Raw genomic sequence first — 18,209 nt, 5'->3', positions numbered from 1 at the left:
ACTTTGCCCCAAAGTGGACAGTCTGAAAATTTAGTGAATTTTTGCAAACTAGGAAATGGGTGGGTAATCCATTGTAAATGTTTTAGGTCTGCATCATACTTATTTAACACATTTTTTAATTGCCTCCCCATAGTAATGCACCAAAAATCTCAAAACCAAACAATACAAATAAACAACTACATTCAAATTAAAAAAAGAGAGAGAGAGAAAAGAGCAAAACAGCATCTCAGCATCCCACAGGTAGTGAAAATAGCTTTCATTAGCTGTTTATGGACATCTATCTCTGCATGCAAGATGAGTGTCTTCCAAAATGGACAATCCTGCAGATTAGGGTCACTATATTTCTTAATTGATGATAATGAGATGGTTACCATGATGAAAAATGATGTTCCTTCATGAAGGGATAACAGGTTTATCTGTGCTACCATTCTTGCATTATTTGAATATTAGAACTAAAAATAACTCATAGATAGGGAACATACATACAGATGCATATTTCTCACATCCTTTTAACTTTAAATACATTTCCTGTTTTTACGGTGTATGCCGCCTTGGTACAAAGTACCCAATGAGATCTCTTTTAGATGAAAGATTAGAAATGAAATATCTGGCAAATACATTGTGGCTACAGAGATTTGCTAAGTTTGGTTTCAGATAACTTTCGCTGGAAATTATGAACCAATCTTCTAATATTGCAGCAGAAGAAAGTGATTATCAGTAAATAATCAGCAGAAAGTCAAGCTTACAAAATCCTGACTTTGGAAAGGTAAATGCATGTTTTGTTTGCTTTATGTTTAATATTTTGTGACCAGGATAGCAGGCATCATGAGTTTTGCTCTGTAAGATCCACAAAACCAGAGGTTGGATAGTTTGAGAATATTACTAGCAGCCGAAGACAGCAATTCCAGCTATGGGTATCTGCATTTTTGGAGCTGCATCCCAGTTTGTTTCTCTTGCCAACCCCACCAGTTGGCTCTCTGCTCTGGACTCTATGGTTGTACCTAGGTAGAAAATGCAAGGAATGGATAGGCAGGGCAAATGACTTTAACAAACAGGACATGGAGAGATTTATATAATTCTCAACTCTGCCCCTTTTCTTTTCCACTGATTGAGAGTGCATGGATGTTAAAGGAACCCCCAAAAAGAGAAAGTGATACATGCCAACTTCAAAAAGCATGTTTTATGACGTCATGACATGGATATGTACATTTTAGAAGGTGTCTTGCACTTGTTTTGTTGGAGTGGAGGAATGGGGGCTAGGTGTCTGTGTGTGTGAGGTACAGTGGTGAAGATGTGGGGGTAAGGGTGTAGTATCCACGTGCACAGTGGTGCACAGTCACCACCAATTTATAACAGAGTACTCCATGTGCCACCAACTTGGGAAGCTATCATTCTCCCAAACCTCTGGAACAATAAGTGCTGGTAACCACTACTGAAGTTCCCTCTAAGCTGCACGCAGGCGGGCGCTCACTGCTTCCCCCTCCCCCCATGCAGGTAGCCTGGCGGAGCCCATCACACCACAGTCTGAAGTGAGGAAGAAGCCGTCAGGGACATGGTGGAGCCCATCCCACCACGGCCTGAAGTCAAAGGAGGCCCTATGTGTGTGTGTGCATGTGTGTGTGTGTGTGAGAGAGAGAGCTTGTGTGTGCCTGTCTCTATGACAGCCTGTGTGTGTGTGTGTGTGTCTGTATAAGAGCCTGGGTATATGCATATATGTGTAAGAGCCAGTATGCATGTGTGTCTGTGAGAGTCGGTGTGTGTGTGTGTGTGTGTCTGTGTGAGAGCCAGTGTGCAATTGTGCCTGAGAGCCTGTGTGTGTTTGTGTGCTGTGAGAACCTATGTATCACCTATAGATTCTCATAAGCACTTACACACATACAAAATGTGTCTGTCAGTGAGAGGGCGTGTGTGAGAGAATTGTGTTAGTGTGTGTCTGTGTCTGTGACAAAGCGAAAGAAGATAAAGGGTGACTGAAAATCAAAAGATCCCAAGTATGGAGAGATGTTTTATCCTTATTAGTTTTAATTATTGGGTGTAATTTGATGTTTCTTTTGTTTTGAATTTATTTTCTTGGGGTTTTTGGGGGGAAATAATATAACATTTTTAAATTATTGGATGTTTTATTTATCAGATGTTTTGAAATATGTTATTGGTGTTTGGGAAATATTAGAATGAATTTATGCAAGTTTTTTAAATTATTGCATGTTCGTCTGCCATTCAGACATATTTATTCTCTTTACTAGTATGATTTTAATATTATAATGATGTTTAGATCTCTTGAATTTATTGCTTAATGTTTTGCAAGGAATGATTATGTTTCAGTTTTTCCATTGTTGCACTGCATAATACAGTCAGGCTTGGGGTTTCCAGTATGTTCCTTTTATACTTTATGGTCTTTCTATTCTGTATTTGGTGAGGGTCTGTTTGTATTTTAAAGGTCCAATTCTTGTGTAACTAATTCTTGCTGTGAAAATGATGGCACTTATCACTGGCTTTTAAGGCATTATGGTCATCTCTTCCTCATTTCTATTTTAACCATAAGCGTGCGTATTATTAATATCACTTGCATGCAGAAAGAAGTTTTAAATGTTCTTGCAGAAAATATTTTTTCATACACATTTTATTGTAATTGCTGTTAGTAGATGAGGTGATTATTTTAAGGGATGGACTTAGCCAATGTTCCCTCTAAGGATTAGGTTGTTGTGAGCATTGAATTGATAGGGGGATTTTTTGCATCAAAAACATAGTGCTCATAGTGTAATGTAATAAAAAAATTTTGTGTACTAGCAAAACTTTTTTTCCACAGAGCAACCCAATCCTTAGAGGGGACACATCATATGGTGGGTTGGGAAGGAAAAGAAAGGGATGTGAGTGAAGCAAAGAAAAGGGGGTGAGTGTGGTGAGTGACTAAGACTAGAGGAAAGAGAAGAGAATGAATGGAGGGAGGAAAAGGGTGTGTGACATAGGAAAGGGAATGAGTGGGAAGGAGATAGTGTGACTGAGAAGGAAGAGAGTGAGCAGAAAGGAAGGGGTGGGTGACAGAGGGAAGGGAGTGAGTAAATGAGAGTGAAGGGAGTGATGGGAAGAAGTGATTGACTGAGAGGCAAGAGAGTGAGTAGGAAGGAGATAAAATGTCAGAGAGAAGAGAGTGAGCAGGAAGAGGGGTGAGTAGCAGAGAGAAGAGAGTGAGTGGGAAGGAAGGGATGAGTGAGGGAAGGGAGTAGTGGGAATGAAGGGGTAAGTGACAGAGGGTAGTGAGGGAGTGAGGATGGATGAGTAACAGAGGGAAGAGAGTGAGTGGGAAGGAGGGGTGAGTGTTAGAGGGACAGGAGTTAGTGGGAAAGAGGACGAGTGACTGAGAGGGAAGGAAGAGAGAGGGAAGGGAAAGAGTGTGAAGGAGGAAAGAGAATGAGTGGGAAGGAGACAGAATGACTGACAGGGAAGAAAGTGAGCAGGAAGGAGGGAGTGAGTGACTGAGAGGGAAGGGAGTGAGTGAGTAGAAGGGGTGAGTGACAGAGGGAAGGAAAGAAGGGGTGAGTGGGAGAGGAGTGAGTGACTGAGTGGGAAGGGAGTGAGTGAGTAGAAGGGGTGAGTGACAGAGGGAAGGAAAGAAGGAGTGAGTGGGAGAGGAGTGAGTGGCTGAGTGGGAAGGGAGTGAGTGGGAAAGAGGTGTTGAATGATTGAGAAGGAAGGAAATGAGAAGAAAGGAGGGGGTAAGTGACTGAAAGGAAAGGGGTGAATGACTGAGGGGGTGAGTGAAATGGAGTGGAGGGGTGAATGACTGAAAGGTGAATGAGAGGGAAGAGACAAGGGAGAAGAGAGAATAGAAGGATTCGTGAGTATTTATGAGTGAAAGTGGAGAAAGTTTTCGTGTTCCTCCCCCCTCCCCTTCCTAGTCCACTACAATCTCAGGGTTTCTATAAATGAAAAGTTCATAGGTATGGAGATGGGGATATTGTTATTATTATTAGTTTTAATTATTGGGCTGCATTTTTGTAATATTTAATTGATTTTTGGGAAATGTAACATTTTTTATCCTTATTCTTCTTATTTATTATATGTTCTATTTATCATCTTTTTTGAAATATTTTTATTAGTATGGTTTACTATTATGATTGATTTTATTTTTCTTGATTTTGTTTTATGAGGAATGATGATCTTTCTGGTTTTGCATTATTGCACTGTATATGAGTCTGGCTTGTAGTGGTTTCCAGTTCAGTTTAAGGCCATTTTATTCTGATTTGGTGAGGGTCTGTCTGTGTTCTGCATCTATGACCGAGGTAAAGTACTCTGTTAGTTGGGAAAACACCTTGTACCTCTTGGCATGAAGATTTTGCTGATTTTGTTAGAGGCTGGGATCCATGACTGCTGTGACTCCTTGGTTGCTAAAAATGATGCTGCTTAAGCCTGCTGGATGGATGCTGAATGTCCACAGCAAGTACTTGTGGTTTGATTGTTGTATCAAGAATCTCAAGGGATCTCCCACTGCCACCTTCGTTACAGTCAATAACTTGTAATGTGGCCCCAGCACAAAAAAGTTTGCCCACCCATGTTCTATGGCACATGGCAGCAGCAAATTTTATGGCGCACCACCAACTTCAGCAGTTACCCTACAGCCCTGTGTGAAGGAAGAGGTATGTATGTGTTATGGGATTGTTGTGCGTGATCTGGGAGCGACTGTGGGTGTCAAGAAATGACATGTGTGTGTGTGTGTGTGTGTGTGTGTGTGTGCACATTCACTTCCCCCCTTTCACTCTCCACTTTCTCCCCTCTTCTCTCTCTCCTTTGTGTATGTGCGTGTATGGGTGAATGTTGTAGTATAGTTGCTTTTTGGGAGGGAAGTGTGTATATGTTCTGAACTTGGAGTGGGGTGAGTGTGTTGTGGAGGAAGTAAGTGATAGGGGGTGAGGTACTCCTTCCCTCACACTTGTGTATATGTGCATGTGTGTAGAGATGGGGTGTAAAGGGATGTGTATGTGTGTAAGGTTCGATGCAGGGGTTGATGGTGTGAAGGGGCAGAGTGTTTATTTTTATTTATTGCAGGATGTATAGTCAGCCTTCTTACCAGGACCTGTTCATAGAAGATTTTAAGCAGAATAATAATTAAAATAGGGGGAGGTGGAGATTGGTAGTGTGAGGGTGTATGTTTGTGTTTTGAGGACAGTGTTTTTGGGGGATAGGTCTGTGTGGATCTGGTCTCTGTGAGTGAAAGAGGGTTTGGATGTGTGGTGCTTGCAGGGGAACAGTGGGGGTTATGTGTGTAGGGGAGAATGAGGGTGGGGGATTTGGAGGTGGGGGAAGGGTAATGTGAGGGAGGTGCATTGGATGTGAGGGGGCGTGGGGGAGTGGGGGAGTATGTGTGTATATGGGAGTGTTTGGGTGTGTGTGCTTATTTAGGGTGCATTTTTGGGAATGTAATTGTATGTATCAGGGGAATGTGTGTCGGAAGAGTGGATAATTTTGTATGTGGGTATGTGTGTGAAGTTGTATGTGTGAGAGTGTTTTTGGTGGGGGAGGTGTGTACATGAAGGGTGTTTGATGGAAGCGTGATGGTTATTTTGAATGGGTGCAGGTGTGTGTGTGTGGGCTTGTGAAGTGGTGTGTGGGGAGGGAATAAGGAATGGGGTGTTGGCACTCACTCCTTTCACCTCCCCATGTGTCTTGCCCCCCCCCCCCAATCCTTCCCTTCCACCTCACTTTCCAATTATACCCATTCTCCCCCAAACTCTCCTTCTTTGCTCCCCACTTCCTTCCCCATTCCTCTCTCATTCTTCTCCCTCACTCTTCCCTTTTCCTCTCCTCACTTCCCCTTTTTTCACTCTCACCCTCTTTCCATTTCTCCATCCTATTCCACTCCTACCTTGGACTTGGACCTCCTCTTCCTACCACTGGTAGAGCCTGAGAACCCCAAACATTCTATCTGGTGCCAATGTTGGATAACCTTTATGTAAAATGTTCTGCTGGTGGGGCTTGGGAAATCCCACGAGCCTTTTCACTGCTAACACTGCTGCAATCACTGGCCCTGCAGTGCTGATGCCAGAGCTCCATCCTCGCTGCATGAAGCTCCCTCCCACTGCTTCAAGTGAGTGTTTTTATGCACACGCATTTGCAAATGTACCATAATTTACACCCAGTGCTCCTTGCATTTTTATAATATAGAAATAAATTTTATAGTCAGATGCGCAGAATACTTTCTTAATTCTTTTTTCAGTCTGCTTCTTAATTGGATTTTTATAGTTCGTCGGGTTTATTTACTGCATTTTCTTCTCTGTTCTATTACTTCCTTCCACTACTTGATTCTTCTTTTCTCCTGCTGATTACTCTTTCCCCTGAAAATTATTTCAAGGTCAGAATGTGATTTCACACCCTCTCACAGAAACAGAGAAACAGAGAAATAACAGCAGAATGTTAGGGGTTTTGTATGTTTGTGGGCCTCTGGGCCGATGGGAGCGATGGTACCACCCACAGGGAGGAGCCCTGTGAGTCTCACCGTCAGGAGACAAGGTCTCGGCAGGCTTCAGACACAGCTGTGGAAGAGTCTTTTTTAGAGAGAGAGAGAGAAGGACTGTCCAAGAAGCGGGCAGTGTAGAGACAATCACAATGTTCGTGAGATGAGGTAAACCCAGAGGGAATACCTCCTAATAGCAATCTGGTAATGGTCCACAGAGCGGGGTACACCGATAAGGTCCTCTCGTAGAGATGGCTTGGTAGTGACCTGCAGCACAGGGTACACCAGCGGTGTTCCTCATGTAGATCAGGAATGGTAGTGGCTTGCAGCACAGGGTATGCCAGAGGATTCCCACAGATGATGGTATGGAGGAGATCCACAGTGTGAGGTGCTCATAGGAGGTCCTATGAAGGTGAACATGGTAGTGGCCCACAGCGCAGGGTACACCGGAGATAGGAAGTAATCCAAGGATTCAGAGTACTCACAGCGAGGTGCATTCCAGCAATAATCCTGGGATGCAGGATAGAGTGATAGCCCAAGGCAGAAGGCCCTCCAAGGAGTGGATAGCCAGAGACAAGGAAGGGCCCCTGTTGAGCGAGTACCCAAAGGGTGTCTCACCAGAGTAAAGGCTGGAATGGAAGTCCGTAGCATGAGGTGTGGAATCAGCAATGAGGGAACTCGTTGCCAAGTCATCAGTGGTCAGGTTCGGTCGGCTTAAGTATCCGGGAGTGGAGACGTCATCAGCGGGGGATACCTCTGAGGTTCCATTTGAAGTGAATCTCCAGCTTACAGTCTTGGACATCCTTTAAAGCCGCGGCCCCTGCCACTGGAATAGTCATCTTCTTGGTGACAGCCGATACTGCAGCATCCAACTTCGACATAGCAAAGAGCTCTAACATCTGCTCGGGTAAGGGATAGAGCTTTGACATAGCTTGGCCCACCCGTAATCCCGCATCCGGAGAACTCCACGCCTGGTCCACCATCCTCTGTATGGACCTATGGTAAGGAAAGTCTGAGGGAGGACCACTAGTCCCATTCAGAACCAGGTCCACCCCATCTAGATCCAAATCTGACTGCGGGAGTTTCAAACCAAGCTCCTCAGGGACCAGTGGAATGAAGGGGTCAATTCCTCTCGACGAAACAAACGAAGAATCTTGGGATCATCCCCAGACACTGGCATATCAGCCATATTGTTCACCCTGATCTGTATCGGCAGCATCCAGGTCCGCAACATCTGGGTCATCTGCCCCACAATTAGGGGCCAGAACCCCCTCTAAGGGGAGTCTTGTATCCCCAGAAGTCTCCGAGGGTCCCTCAGAACCCCCGTCTCCCCATACGACCACGGTGGCCCCAGTAAACGCTGCACCCTGGGGACCAAAGTACCTCACGACCGAACAGAGCCAGACCCAGCTGCCTGAACAGCTGAGGAGGGAGGAGGAGGGGCCATTCCCCCCAGCTGAAAGTCTGACCCTTCCTGCTGTGCCAAAAAAGCACAGTGGAGAAACCTCAGGGAGCAGACCCCATAGGCCTAGCGCCCCCTGACCGAGCTAAATCCTCTGGCAGCGTGTCATCCAGGCTCCCTTGTCCCCCTTTAGAGCCCGGGTGCATTAGGGAAAGCCACGGGGGGAATTCTCCAGCCTCCACGAAAGTGCTGCCAATTCTGCCGGGGAACCTAAGATGGCCACTGTTCCCGCACTGACCGAGGCCGAAGGCTTGACGCGAGAAACCCCATCCCTGACAGCAACCATATGGGTGGCGAAAGGAGGCCCGACGTGCCAGCGTTTCGCGGGGGGAGGGAAAAGGCTCTTCACCAACCAAAATACAAGCCAAGCAGAGAGAGAGATGGCTGAGGTGGGCAGGAACCATGCTACACACGCAGCAGGCCCAAACGTGAACCATAGAACTTGGTTACCCACGGAGCCCAGCGAGACTGTCCCCCGAAAAACGCCACCCTGATAGCAAAAACGCCACCTGTCGAGCCCAGGAGAGACTTACCGCCCTGCTGCAGCAGCTTCCTGCTGAAACTGCTTTTTTTTTTAACTTTACAAAAATAACAGGGCCTCTGCTCTCCTAAGGCCAAGGGGAGCTATCCAGCTTCATCTCAGCCTGAAAGCTAGGAGAGAGAACCCTGAAAACAAAAAGCAGCTGCCCTGAGCTGAAAAGCCACCTAGGGGGCCTCGTGAAGGGAGGGATCTGGACCACCAGATTTGCACCTCACGGATGGAAGCCAGAGTGAGCATACAAAAAGGTCACCAACCTCCAGCTCGTCCACCTCAACCAAACAGGGAAGGGTTCCCCCAGGGAACCCGACCCCTGGGAGAAATGCTCCTGAGAAAAAGAAACAGAAAAGAAAAAAGACCGAAAATTCATCAGAAACTGCAGGTGAATACATCAGCCACCATCTGCTGGAGACAGAGAAATACTGGGGAACTGCAGGTGGCATCAGTGTTTATCAAGCAGTGTCAGTTAAACTTTCTCTGTCTCCATCTGTTGGCATGGATGCATAAACCCAGGAGTCTGGAATGATCCAGGTACGTACAGGGAACATCTGTTTATATTGATCTAATATACAGACCTTCATTGCAAACAGAAGAAATAGAAATTTAATGGAGGATACTCATAAAAATTCTAAGAAAAGGGGAGGTGCTATTGCTAGGGAATTTCAGTTTATTGGATGTTGATTGGGAAATCCCTATTGTGGTGTTTTCTGGAAACAGGAAGATCCTGGATTCTCTGTAATGAGAACTGTTCCATCAAATTATAACAAAACCCACATGGAAGGGGACTATACTGGACCTGCTGTTTACTAATGTTGTAGTTGACAATAATCTGGGATTAAGTGATCACTGGTTAGTGTGATCCAGTATTAGAGCAAAGGCGTAAAGGCTCATTCAAAGTATGGGTCCAAGACTTCAGGAAAACTAAGTTAAAATGGGGGGAGTACCTCAAAGAGTCCTTAGCTGGATGAGAAAATCTAGGGAAAGTAGAAGAGCAGTGGGTAAAACTAAAAGAAGATATTATATACGCAACTAAATTTTTGATAGGAAAATAAATAAATGAAAGAGGAAAAAGAGATTGCTATAGTCTTCTAAAGAATAACTGAAAAAGTAAGGAAAAAAAGGTTAGTGTACATAAACTACAAGAGATCATAAAAATAGGAATACAGGTGAAGATATCTGGAAAAGCTAAAAGAAGCTGGGAAAGTAGTCAGGAGAGCAAAGATGCAAATGCACAAAAAATAGCAAATATGATAAAATAGGGAAACAAGACTTTTTTTTTTATAGATATATTAGTAATAAAAGGATGTGCAAGAGTAGCATTATGAGATTCAGAGGTGAAAGAGAAGCCTATATAGAGAGATTAAAGAGTAAAAGTGAAATTACTTAACAGATGTTTCTGTTTGGTGTTCACTGTGGAAAGACCAGGAGCAGATCCACATTAAGGGCTAGATTTTAAGAAAATGACACACGTGCACTACCCGACACACACACATGGACGCGTGATTTTATAACATGTATGCGCCAGTGTGCGTATGTTATAAAATCGAGGGTGGTGCATGCAAGGGGGGGGGGCAATTTTGGCAACGCTCACGAGGCGACACATCGGGGCCTTCCCCAGTTCCCTCCCAGTCTGCTCCCTCTTTTGAGGCCCCGGCACTTACACGCGTCCTGGGGTTTATGCACGTGGCTGGGCCAGTTTGAAAATTGGCCCAGCACGTGTAAGGCCCAACATAAACCCTGGGATTTATGTGGGCCAGGGTTTTAAAATCCAGCTTTAAATGAACATAAATAGGTTTGGAAGTGAATTTCAACTGATTTTCAGAAATGCCTGATTATGTGGAGAGAACTAAATTTAAAGTAGATAAAGCTATGAGGTCAGACAGCATACATCCAAGAGTTTTAAGATAACTTGGAGAAGATTTGGCAGCTCCGCTAGCTGACCTTTTCAATGCTTCTGAAGCCAGTCCCCATGTGGGTAGTAAACCTTAACCAGGGTCTGGGTCCAATGTTCAAAGAGAGAGAAAAAATTATCTTCTGGGGTCCCTGGCATGGTCGATCACAATTTCAGTAACAAACTCACACACTAATTCAAAAACCTCTAGCACGTGCCATATGGTAAAAAATAAGAGCAGGGAAGCCAAAATCAGCTCCACAGGCAGAAACCATGAAGCAAACCAGGATCCATCCATCCCTTTCACATTCAAAATAGGATATAAAATCAAAAGGAAACACATGGGAGTTCAAAAATGGTGTTCAAATAAGAGAGAGTCTTTACTGTAACTTAAAGAAGAAGATCTGCTCCTCGGTCACAAAAATCAGAATCCGCATACAGCAGATGATCAAAATAAAACATACGGCTTCTTTATCCTTTCTTGTTCTTCCCTCCCTGCTCTTGCACCTTCATCCATTGAAATTATATCCTCATCAGCAAGGGTGTAGCTCCAACATAAATCAGAACTAGTGGAAATATAACCTTAAGTTCAGAACATATCAAAATGGGTTCCAAACCTTTCTCAAAACTTCAGCTATAAGTCCAATTCTCCAAATGGGGAGTCTCTTGATTCCATTTCTCAAAAGCCTCTGACTTACTCTACACCCTTGCTTTCCTGGTTGCTTGGTCATAAAGATCTCTTGACCCAATCCTTTGGGACCCCGGGGGTACACCCTTCCCTCTAGACTGGTCAGATGGAAAAATCCCCAAAAATAGTCTTAGCACTGGAATCAAAAGTATGTAATATGAGCAGAAGTCCACCAAAATATCCTTCTCCTCTATTGAAACCTTGGGTGAATCTCCCCTCATTCCTCCCCTCATTCCTCCTTTCATCCCACTAAAAACAATGAGCATTTTCCAAGGGATTTTAAATACCTCAGAAGCCTTCCCCCAAACAGTTGGGGTTTTGGCATGGGGAAAGGCCTCAAAACATCAAGCTCCCTCCCACTGCCCATAGCTAGAAAAATATACATGTGGAAAATATTAGTGACTGGCAAGGCCCTATCATACTCCTCCCTGGCTAGAAAGAAAATATATAATTAAGCCAGGATGATGGTACAGATTATTTTTCTTAAACCATCCTGTAACTTTAACAGTACAACATTTAAACAGCTAATATGGCACAAATAGATGTTATAAATTTTCAAAGCCTTCGGGTGCACTAACCCAAAACAGATACCATTACCAGCATAGAAATCTTGCAAAACATGTTGCAATATATCACATAATACATATAGCAACACTTATTAATCGTTGCTCTCCTTGAGGTGGATCAGTTACTCTCCAATCAATTCACCTTTTACCTACATTAGAGCAGTGGAAACCACCCTACACTTTTCTGTAGCTTGAGACAGCAGGAACCATCCCCATACATTTAGCAACTACAGCATGGCAGCAGGGATCACCATAATAGAAATGCACACATATAATCACCAACATTGGTGTCAATAAGTACATTCAGTTGATCTCTTTGGGAAAGATCAGTTAGATCCAGGCCCACTAGGTCTCTTCTACTCCACTAGAGTGAGGAACAGTACAAAATCTATGCTAATACCAACATGGCACACACCCTACTAGTAAGGAGGGGAGTGTCTCACCAAAGGTGTACCCCATATCAAGTAAAACATGGTCAAAAACATAGTCAATACTATTTCACTCTCACCATAATGTATTCCCTTAGGGAGAACCCAGCAAATAATCAAAAATCCCAGACTTTCAATAGGCAGCTCCACAAGTTTGGACCTCCACAAGTTTTCACTGAATAATGTGAAAACCTATTACATTAAGCTTTAGGGAGGAATGGCTTTGTTTGCTTATTCTAGATTATGTGTCTTTGCATGTCGCGCTGGGATCCTAAACCAGGTCTAATTGGAAATGGGAATAAATTACCTTTAAAAGGAGGTACAAGAAATTAATGGACAAAACATCAAAACCCAGAAAATAGACAGCTTACCACAAAAAGTGGAGGCGACAGAAAAGCTTCTGAAACCCAAAGATGATGGCAATTACAGAAGTAGAAAAACATGACCCAATCCATTAGGTGTGCCAATAGCAAAGAACAACCTCAGTTCAAAATATGTACAACCCAATATTTGATAACAGTGTCAAATAAGTACTGTATATTGAACACCGTAAATGTTTTCCAAGTTTTTATGATTTTTTTTCAAACTTTTATTGTAAATATATTCAGCCATTACAACTGTACATTATCATAACCACTAAAACACTAGAACTATTCTTAGTATAAACCAGTTTCCATAAACCACACACATCATATAATGGGAAAATCACATATGTATTTCACAACTCCCCCTTCTGATTGGGATCAACAGCTAATCATATAACTTAAATTCAGGGTCCAAATAGGTGTAACCTCCATAGCCATGGTCTCTCAGGTCCCAGTCTTCAATGGCTCTTCAATTTGCCAGGTACCTGTTGATAGTACTGAGCTAATGATACTGGCCCTGAAACAGCAACAGAAATAAACCTTCCCAAAACATGTGAGGTATACCCAGTATTGAGCATGTGCAGCAGCACAGTTATATACACTGGAAACTTTAACATGATATTTCAACAGCAACTATTTAGAACCAACAGGTATTACCCAGGCGCAAACCAATAACCCCAGGCATCACTTATCCCTCTTTTCATACTCTTCTGAATGGAGAGGTTCATAGTGGTCAGGTGTCTTTTGTTCATCAGAGCTCTATTTGTTATTAGACATTCTAGCTGGACCTGGTCCACCAACCTTCTTTGGAGACATAGCAAACCCCATCCTTGTGGATATTTCTCCACACACACATCACGGATTTTCCTCTCAATAGCTCCAGGTAAACGGGATGGCTCCTACCAAACTGCTTGTTTTTTTTATCTTTAATTATCACTTGACTAGGGGGCACTCCATGAAGTTAGCATGTAGCACATTTAAAACTAACAGGAGAAAGTTCTTTTTTACTCAATGTACAATTAAACTCTGGAATTTGTTGCCAGGGGATGTGGTTAGTGCAGTTAGTGTAGCTGGGTTTAAAAAAGGTTTGGATAAGTTCTTGGAGGAGAAGTCAGTTACCTGCTATTAATCCAGTTGACTTAGAAAATAGCCACTGCTACTACTAGCATCAATAGCATGGGATATACTTAGTTTTTGGGTACCTGCCAGGTACTTGTAGCCTGGATTGGCCACTGTTGGAAACAGGATGCTGGGTGTGATAGACCCTTGGTCTGACCCAGTATGGCATGTTCTTATGTTCCCAAATCCATTTATCCTGGTAACACTCAACATAGTTTATCACGTAAACAGGAACATACAGGTAATATAATACAAAGAAGGCCCAAACATTCCTCCATACCAATTTTTCAGCAGGGGAAGCCCACCGCAAGGATTGCCCATGCTGAACAGTACGTTGGACAATCCATGATTAGTCCCGAAATTCAATCAAAATAGCATGGTCAAGCACATCAGAGATAACAAGATCCCCTGGCATATTGCTTCCCGGGGATGCACTACTTGAGGTGGTATACCCCTCAGAGTAGCCACTGTAAGAAGGAATCCAATCACTTGTTAGGTCATTCAACAGAAGCATGAAAACATGCTCCATGCACATGGTACGGGGTCCTCGCATCACCACTTTGCTTCGGGGAGTGGTGATCGCAAACATCGGCAGGCCATGAAAGCACTTACCACCAAATTCCACGCACAAGAATCATAGTTGTGGCAGATAACAGTCCTTCCTTCCTGCATACTACAGGACTTTAATGAGGTCTCAGACAACTAGGATCTTGGTGTGGGTCAATCCCGAGCTGATGTCAATGTGTGGCTAGATTGGATGGATCGAACATGCCCCAGCGAAGATGGTCGACATAAAGTGAGTCGGCCTAGACTTGTATCCAGCATTTTGATGGCTCAAACCAACTAGGCTACCTCCTCCTTGGCCTCTTCCCACAAAGAATCCTCCGACATACTCCCACCTGAAATGGTCCTACCCTCAATCATTTCCTCTATATCTAGGTTCATATTCGGTAAGGGTTCAGGTAAGGGCATTGCCACTGTATGCTCTTCCCTGGGCAATTCCTCAGGCACTATGTGGGTAATTTCCATATCCCATGATTCTGATCATAAGGGTCCCAAGTCTCATCCCTCATCACTGTCTCAAATCGGCAACTGCCCAGCCCAGCACCTAGCAACCCCCTGTGTCAGAACATTCACCAGCACCAACTCAGTGTTCATCAGTCCAGGTTCCTCTGAACTGGCGTCTGTCTCTAGGAACTTTATCAATAGACATTGGCAACACTGTAGGGCCATGGGCTGGGGTCTTTGAAAAGTATGGCACTAAATGCATTTTGAAGTGGCTGTCATGGTGCATCCTTGGAGGGTTAATTGACATCATCCCTCATGGTAGAAGTAACGGGTGTTGGTTGGAGGTACAGGCCCAAAAGCTCCCCAGGTTTTGGCTTTGCTGTGCCTGGCCAGGTCTTGAACGCCAACTCCACATGAGTAACTTCTTCTTTCTGATAGTCGGGCTCACTTGCTATCTTCGGTGTTTCCTTTGTGCTCCCCTTCGTGCTAACCTTTGTGCTTCTTTTAAAATAATTTTATTTATGTTTTTCTTTTTAATTAACCTTTATTAAAGTTGTTTAGGTTTTTGTTTTGTTAACATTTGTTTCGTTTTAGATGTTCAATGTATTAGACTAAGGAATTATATTTCCTGCTTATTCAGTTTCACTGTAAACCGGCCTGATTTGCATTGTATGCAAGAATGTCGGTATATAAAAATTAAAAATAAATAAATAAATAAATAGACATGTCAGACATTGTTGACCACCGTTGCACCGTTAACTCTCCGGTCGAGTTGGAGACTTTCTCGATCCTAACACTACTGCATTTCAGGGTGGGGCAGGCAGGTCTAATATCCACTAATCCTCGTGGAGGGGAGGGGTCCATCTCTGCCTGTGCTTCTTGACAAACTCTCACTGGCTGTTGCGTGACATACAGTGAGGTCGCTGCAGTAGAGAGGAGATCAGAAGCAGCCCTTTACCAGTGCCAAATCCATAAGTTTCTAAGCTTTTTTAAAACTTCATGAGAATTTCTACAAATATGTCTTTCTCTGCCGTCTTTCTCTGCCATCAGCTAGAGAGGAAATACAGATTAATTTCTTAAACTTGCTCAGACTTTACATGGGTGTGAGTCAGCATCACTTGATCCAGATTGCAATTTTAGGCTATTTAAAAAGATGCTGCAGCATGATTTGTCCTCTCTATGGTTTCCTTGCCAACTTGTCCTGACTCGGCCCTGTCAAGGCTTTGAAGTCACACAGCCAATCATTGGTTGCTATAGTTACCTCCCCTGTTTATTTATGTAAAGCACAGCCATAGACTTAAATTTACAATAGACTTGAATGGGAAACATAAATGAAATTGACAAAGATTTTTTGTTTCATTCTTAGCCTTTCATTTTACCCGTTTGTTTCAAATAAATGCTCATCCCTAATCTCTGACACCTAAATCCATTGCATGACTCTTTGGAAATGATTTGTATTTCTTACTTGTTGCTTTTGCTTTTTCATAGGTTTTAAAAGAATGGAATTCACATCTTCAACAAGTGCTCAGAATATAACTGAATATGACTATGGTGATGACAGCAGCCCATGTGAAAAAAGTCACTCCTTTAAGATATTTCAATTCCATTTCCTTCCAGTGCTCTACAGTTTGGTTTTTGCAATGGGTCTACTGGGAAATGCTCTGGTCATCTGGGTCCTGATAATTTGCAAGAAACTGAAGAGCATGACCGATATCTATCTCTTGAACCTCGCTATCTCTGACTTGCTCTTTGTTTTCTCCCTCCCATTTTTGGCTCATAATGCTGTAGATGAGTGGATTTTTGGAAATGTGATGTGCAAACTATGCTCTGGAGTTTATTACATTGGCTTCTTCAGTGACATTTTCTTTATAATCCTCATGAGCATGGACAGGTATTTGGCTGTTGTTCATGCTGTGGTTGCACTGAGCATTAGAACAGCCACATGGGGTATAATTATTAGCATCATCCTCTGGTTAGTGGCCATTTTAATATCCATACCAAACTTCATGTTTTTCCAAGAGTACAAGGAAGGATATTTTACGATGTGTGGGAACATTTACCCAGAAGGCAGTGAAAAACAGTGGAAGCTTTTTACCCAGTTTGAGGTTAACATCCTGGGTTTCTTGATTCCTCTCAGCATCATGATTTACTGTTACTCACACATCATTACAAGCCTACAAAGATGCAAAAGCAAACAAAAGACTAAAGCTGTCAGGCTGGTTCTTCTTGTTGTAATTGTGTTTTTCCTCTTTTGGACCCCTTTCAACATTGCACTTTTCTTAAATTCTCTGCAAGACCTTCACATCCTGGATGACTGTGAGACGAGTAACCAGTTAGATGTAGCCATACAGGTGACAATGACTATATCTTTTATTCACTGTTGTTTGAACCCATTCATCTATGCTTTTGCTGGGGAAAAATTTAAGACAAATCTTAAAGAAATATTTCACAGAAATATGGTATATGCTTCAATGTGCAAAAAATGTGGCATCTTTCAACATTTTATTGTTGACCGTCAGTCAACAAGTTCTCCAAGTGATACCACTGTTATATAAGCATCTTACATCTATATATACATGGTCTTATTAGACTGGATTTTAAGACTGTTAGATCTCTTTATGGCCATATGATAAGGAAGAGCAGATACGTCATATTAATATCTGAGTGTGGTTTCAACATCCATTTCAATTAACAATACAAGAATTAAAGAAAACAAACTATTTAGGTATCATCCTTTGAGTTACCTGAAAAATGATCTAAAACTTTCAAATGTTCTTTTTCATGCCAGAAAGCTCTTTAAGCCCTTCTGAGCATTAGACAATGCATAACAATCCTTTGGCTACAGAGACCAAAATCAAAAGTCATCTCCATAGTGGAACATATCAGTGTCTTCTCATAAATAGTTCAAGCTTCTCTTACTCACCTACAAACAAATTCATTCTACAGCTCCTCATTACCTCTCCTCTCTTATTTCTCCCTACACCTCTCATAGTGCAGGGGTCCCCAGCCCATTTCTCAGGACACACTTAGCCAGTCAGGTTTTCAGGATATCCATGTTGAATATGCATGAGATATATTTGAATGCACTGCCTCTGATGAATACAAATCGAACTCATGCATATTCACTGTGGATATCCTGAAAATATGACTAGCTAGTTGTGTCCCAACGATTGGATTGAGAACCTCTGCTCCTTGTGAACTCTGCTCATTGGGCAAGTCACTCTTATCTGTTTCCTTCTCCACCATCATCACTTCCAGACTTTGTGCTTTCCACTTTGCTGTGCCATACACCTGGAATAGACTTCCTGAGTTAGTGTGTCATGCTTTCTCTCTGGTGTTAGTCAAATCCAGCCTAAAATCCAGCCTTTTTAAGGTTGGTTCTCGTGATCATACCCTTGTTGATTTTAACCATTTTCCATAATAAATAGATCTTTTTAGTGTCTTATTTATCCTGTTTGTCTATCTTAAATAGATTGTAAACTCGATGGAGCAAAGGCTGTCTCTTATTCTCCAAGGAAATCATAAGTAGTAGTAGTACACAGATATCAGCCATACCATGTCATAGCCAATTACAAGCCAAATTAGAGAGGTACCACATATTCAAAAGAAGAGACAGGTTAGGAACCTTTCAAGGTTCTGTAGAGGATTCAGAGAAGAAAATAAAGACTAGCAAAGACAATGTGATATGGCTGAAAG

General features: G+C 42.8%; 1 protein-coding gene across 1 annotated transcript; it reads left to right on the top strand.

Moving 5' to 3' along the window:
* Positions 1-654: 654 nt before the first annotated feature.
* On the top strand, positions 655-17,958 carry LOC115084590 (C-C chemokine receptor type 8-like). The gene is made up of 2 exons (XM_029589656.1): positions 655-766; positions 16,002-17,958. The coding sequence occupies exon 2, from the start codon at positions 16,013-16,015 to the stop codon at positions 17,066-17,068; it is 1,056 nt and encodes a 351-aa protein (XP_029445516.1). The 5' UTR covers positions 655-766; positions 16,002-16,012; the 3' UTR covers positions 17,069-17,958.
* Positions 17,959-18,209: the final 251 nt, after the last annotated feature.

Source organism: Rhinatrema bivittatum, chromosome 2, assembly GCF_901001135.1.
Source record: "Rhinatrema bivittatum chromosome 2, aRhiBiv1.1, whole genome shotgun sequence".
In the NCBI taxonomy this organism is placed as follows: Eukaryota; Metazoa; Chordata; class Amphibia; order Gymnophiona; family Rhinatrematidae; genus Rhinatrema; species Rhinatrema bivittatum.
Note: the sequence above shows the minus strand (reverse complement) of the source record. Positions and strands in the feature narration are given on the sequence as shown.

Coding starts and splice junctions, on each gene's coding strand:
- LOC115084590 (XM_029589656.1), top strand. CDS start 16,013: ATGGAATTCACATCTTCAACAAGTGCTCAGAATATAACTGAATATGAC.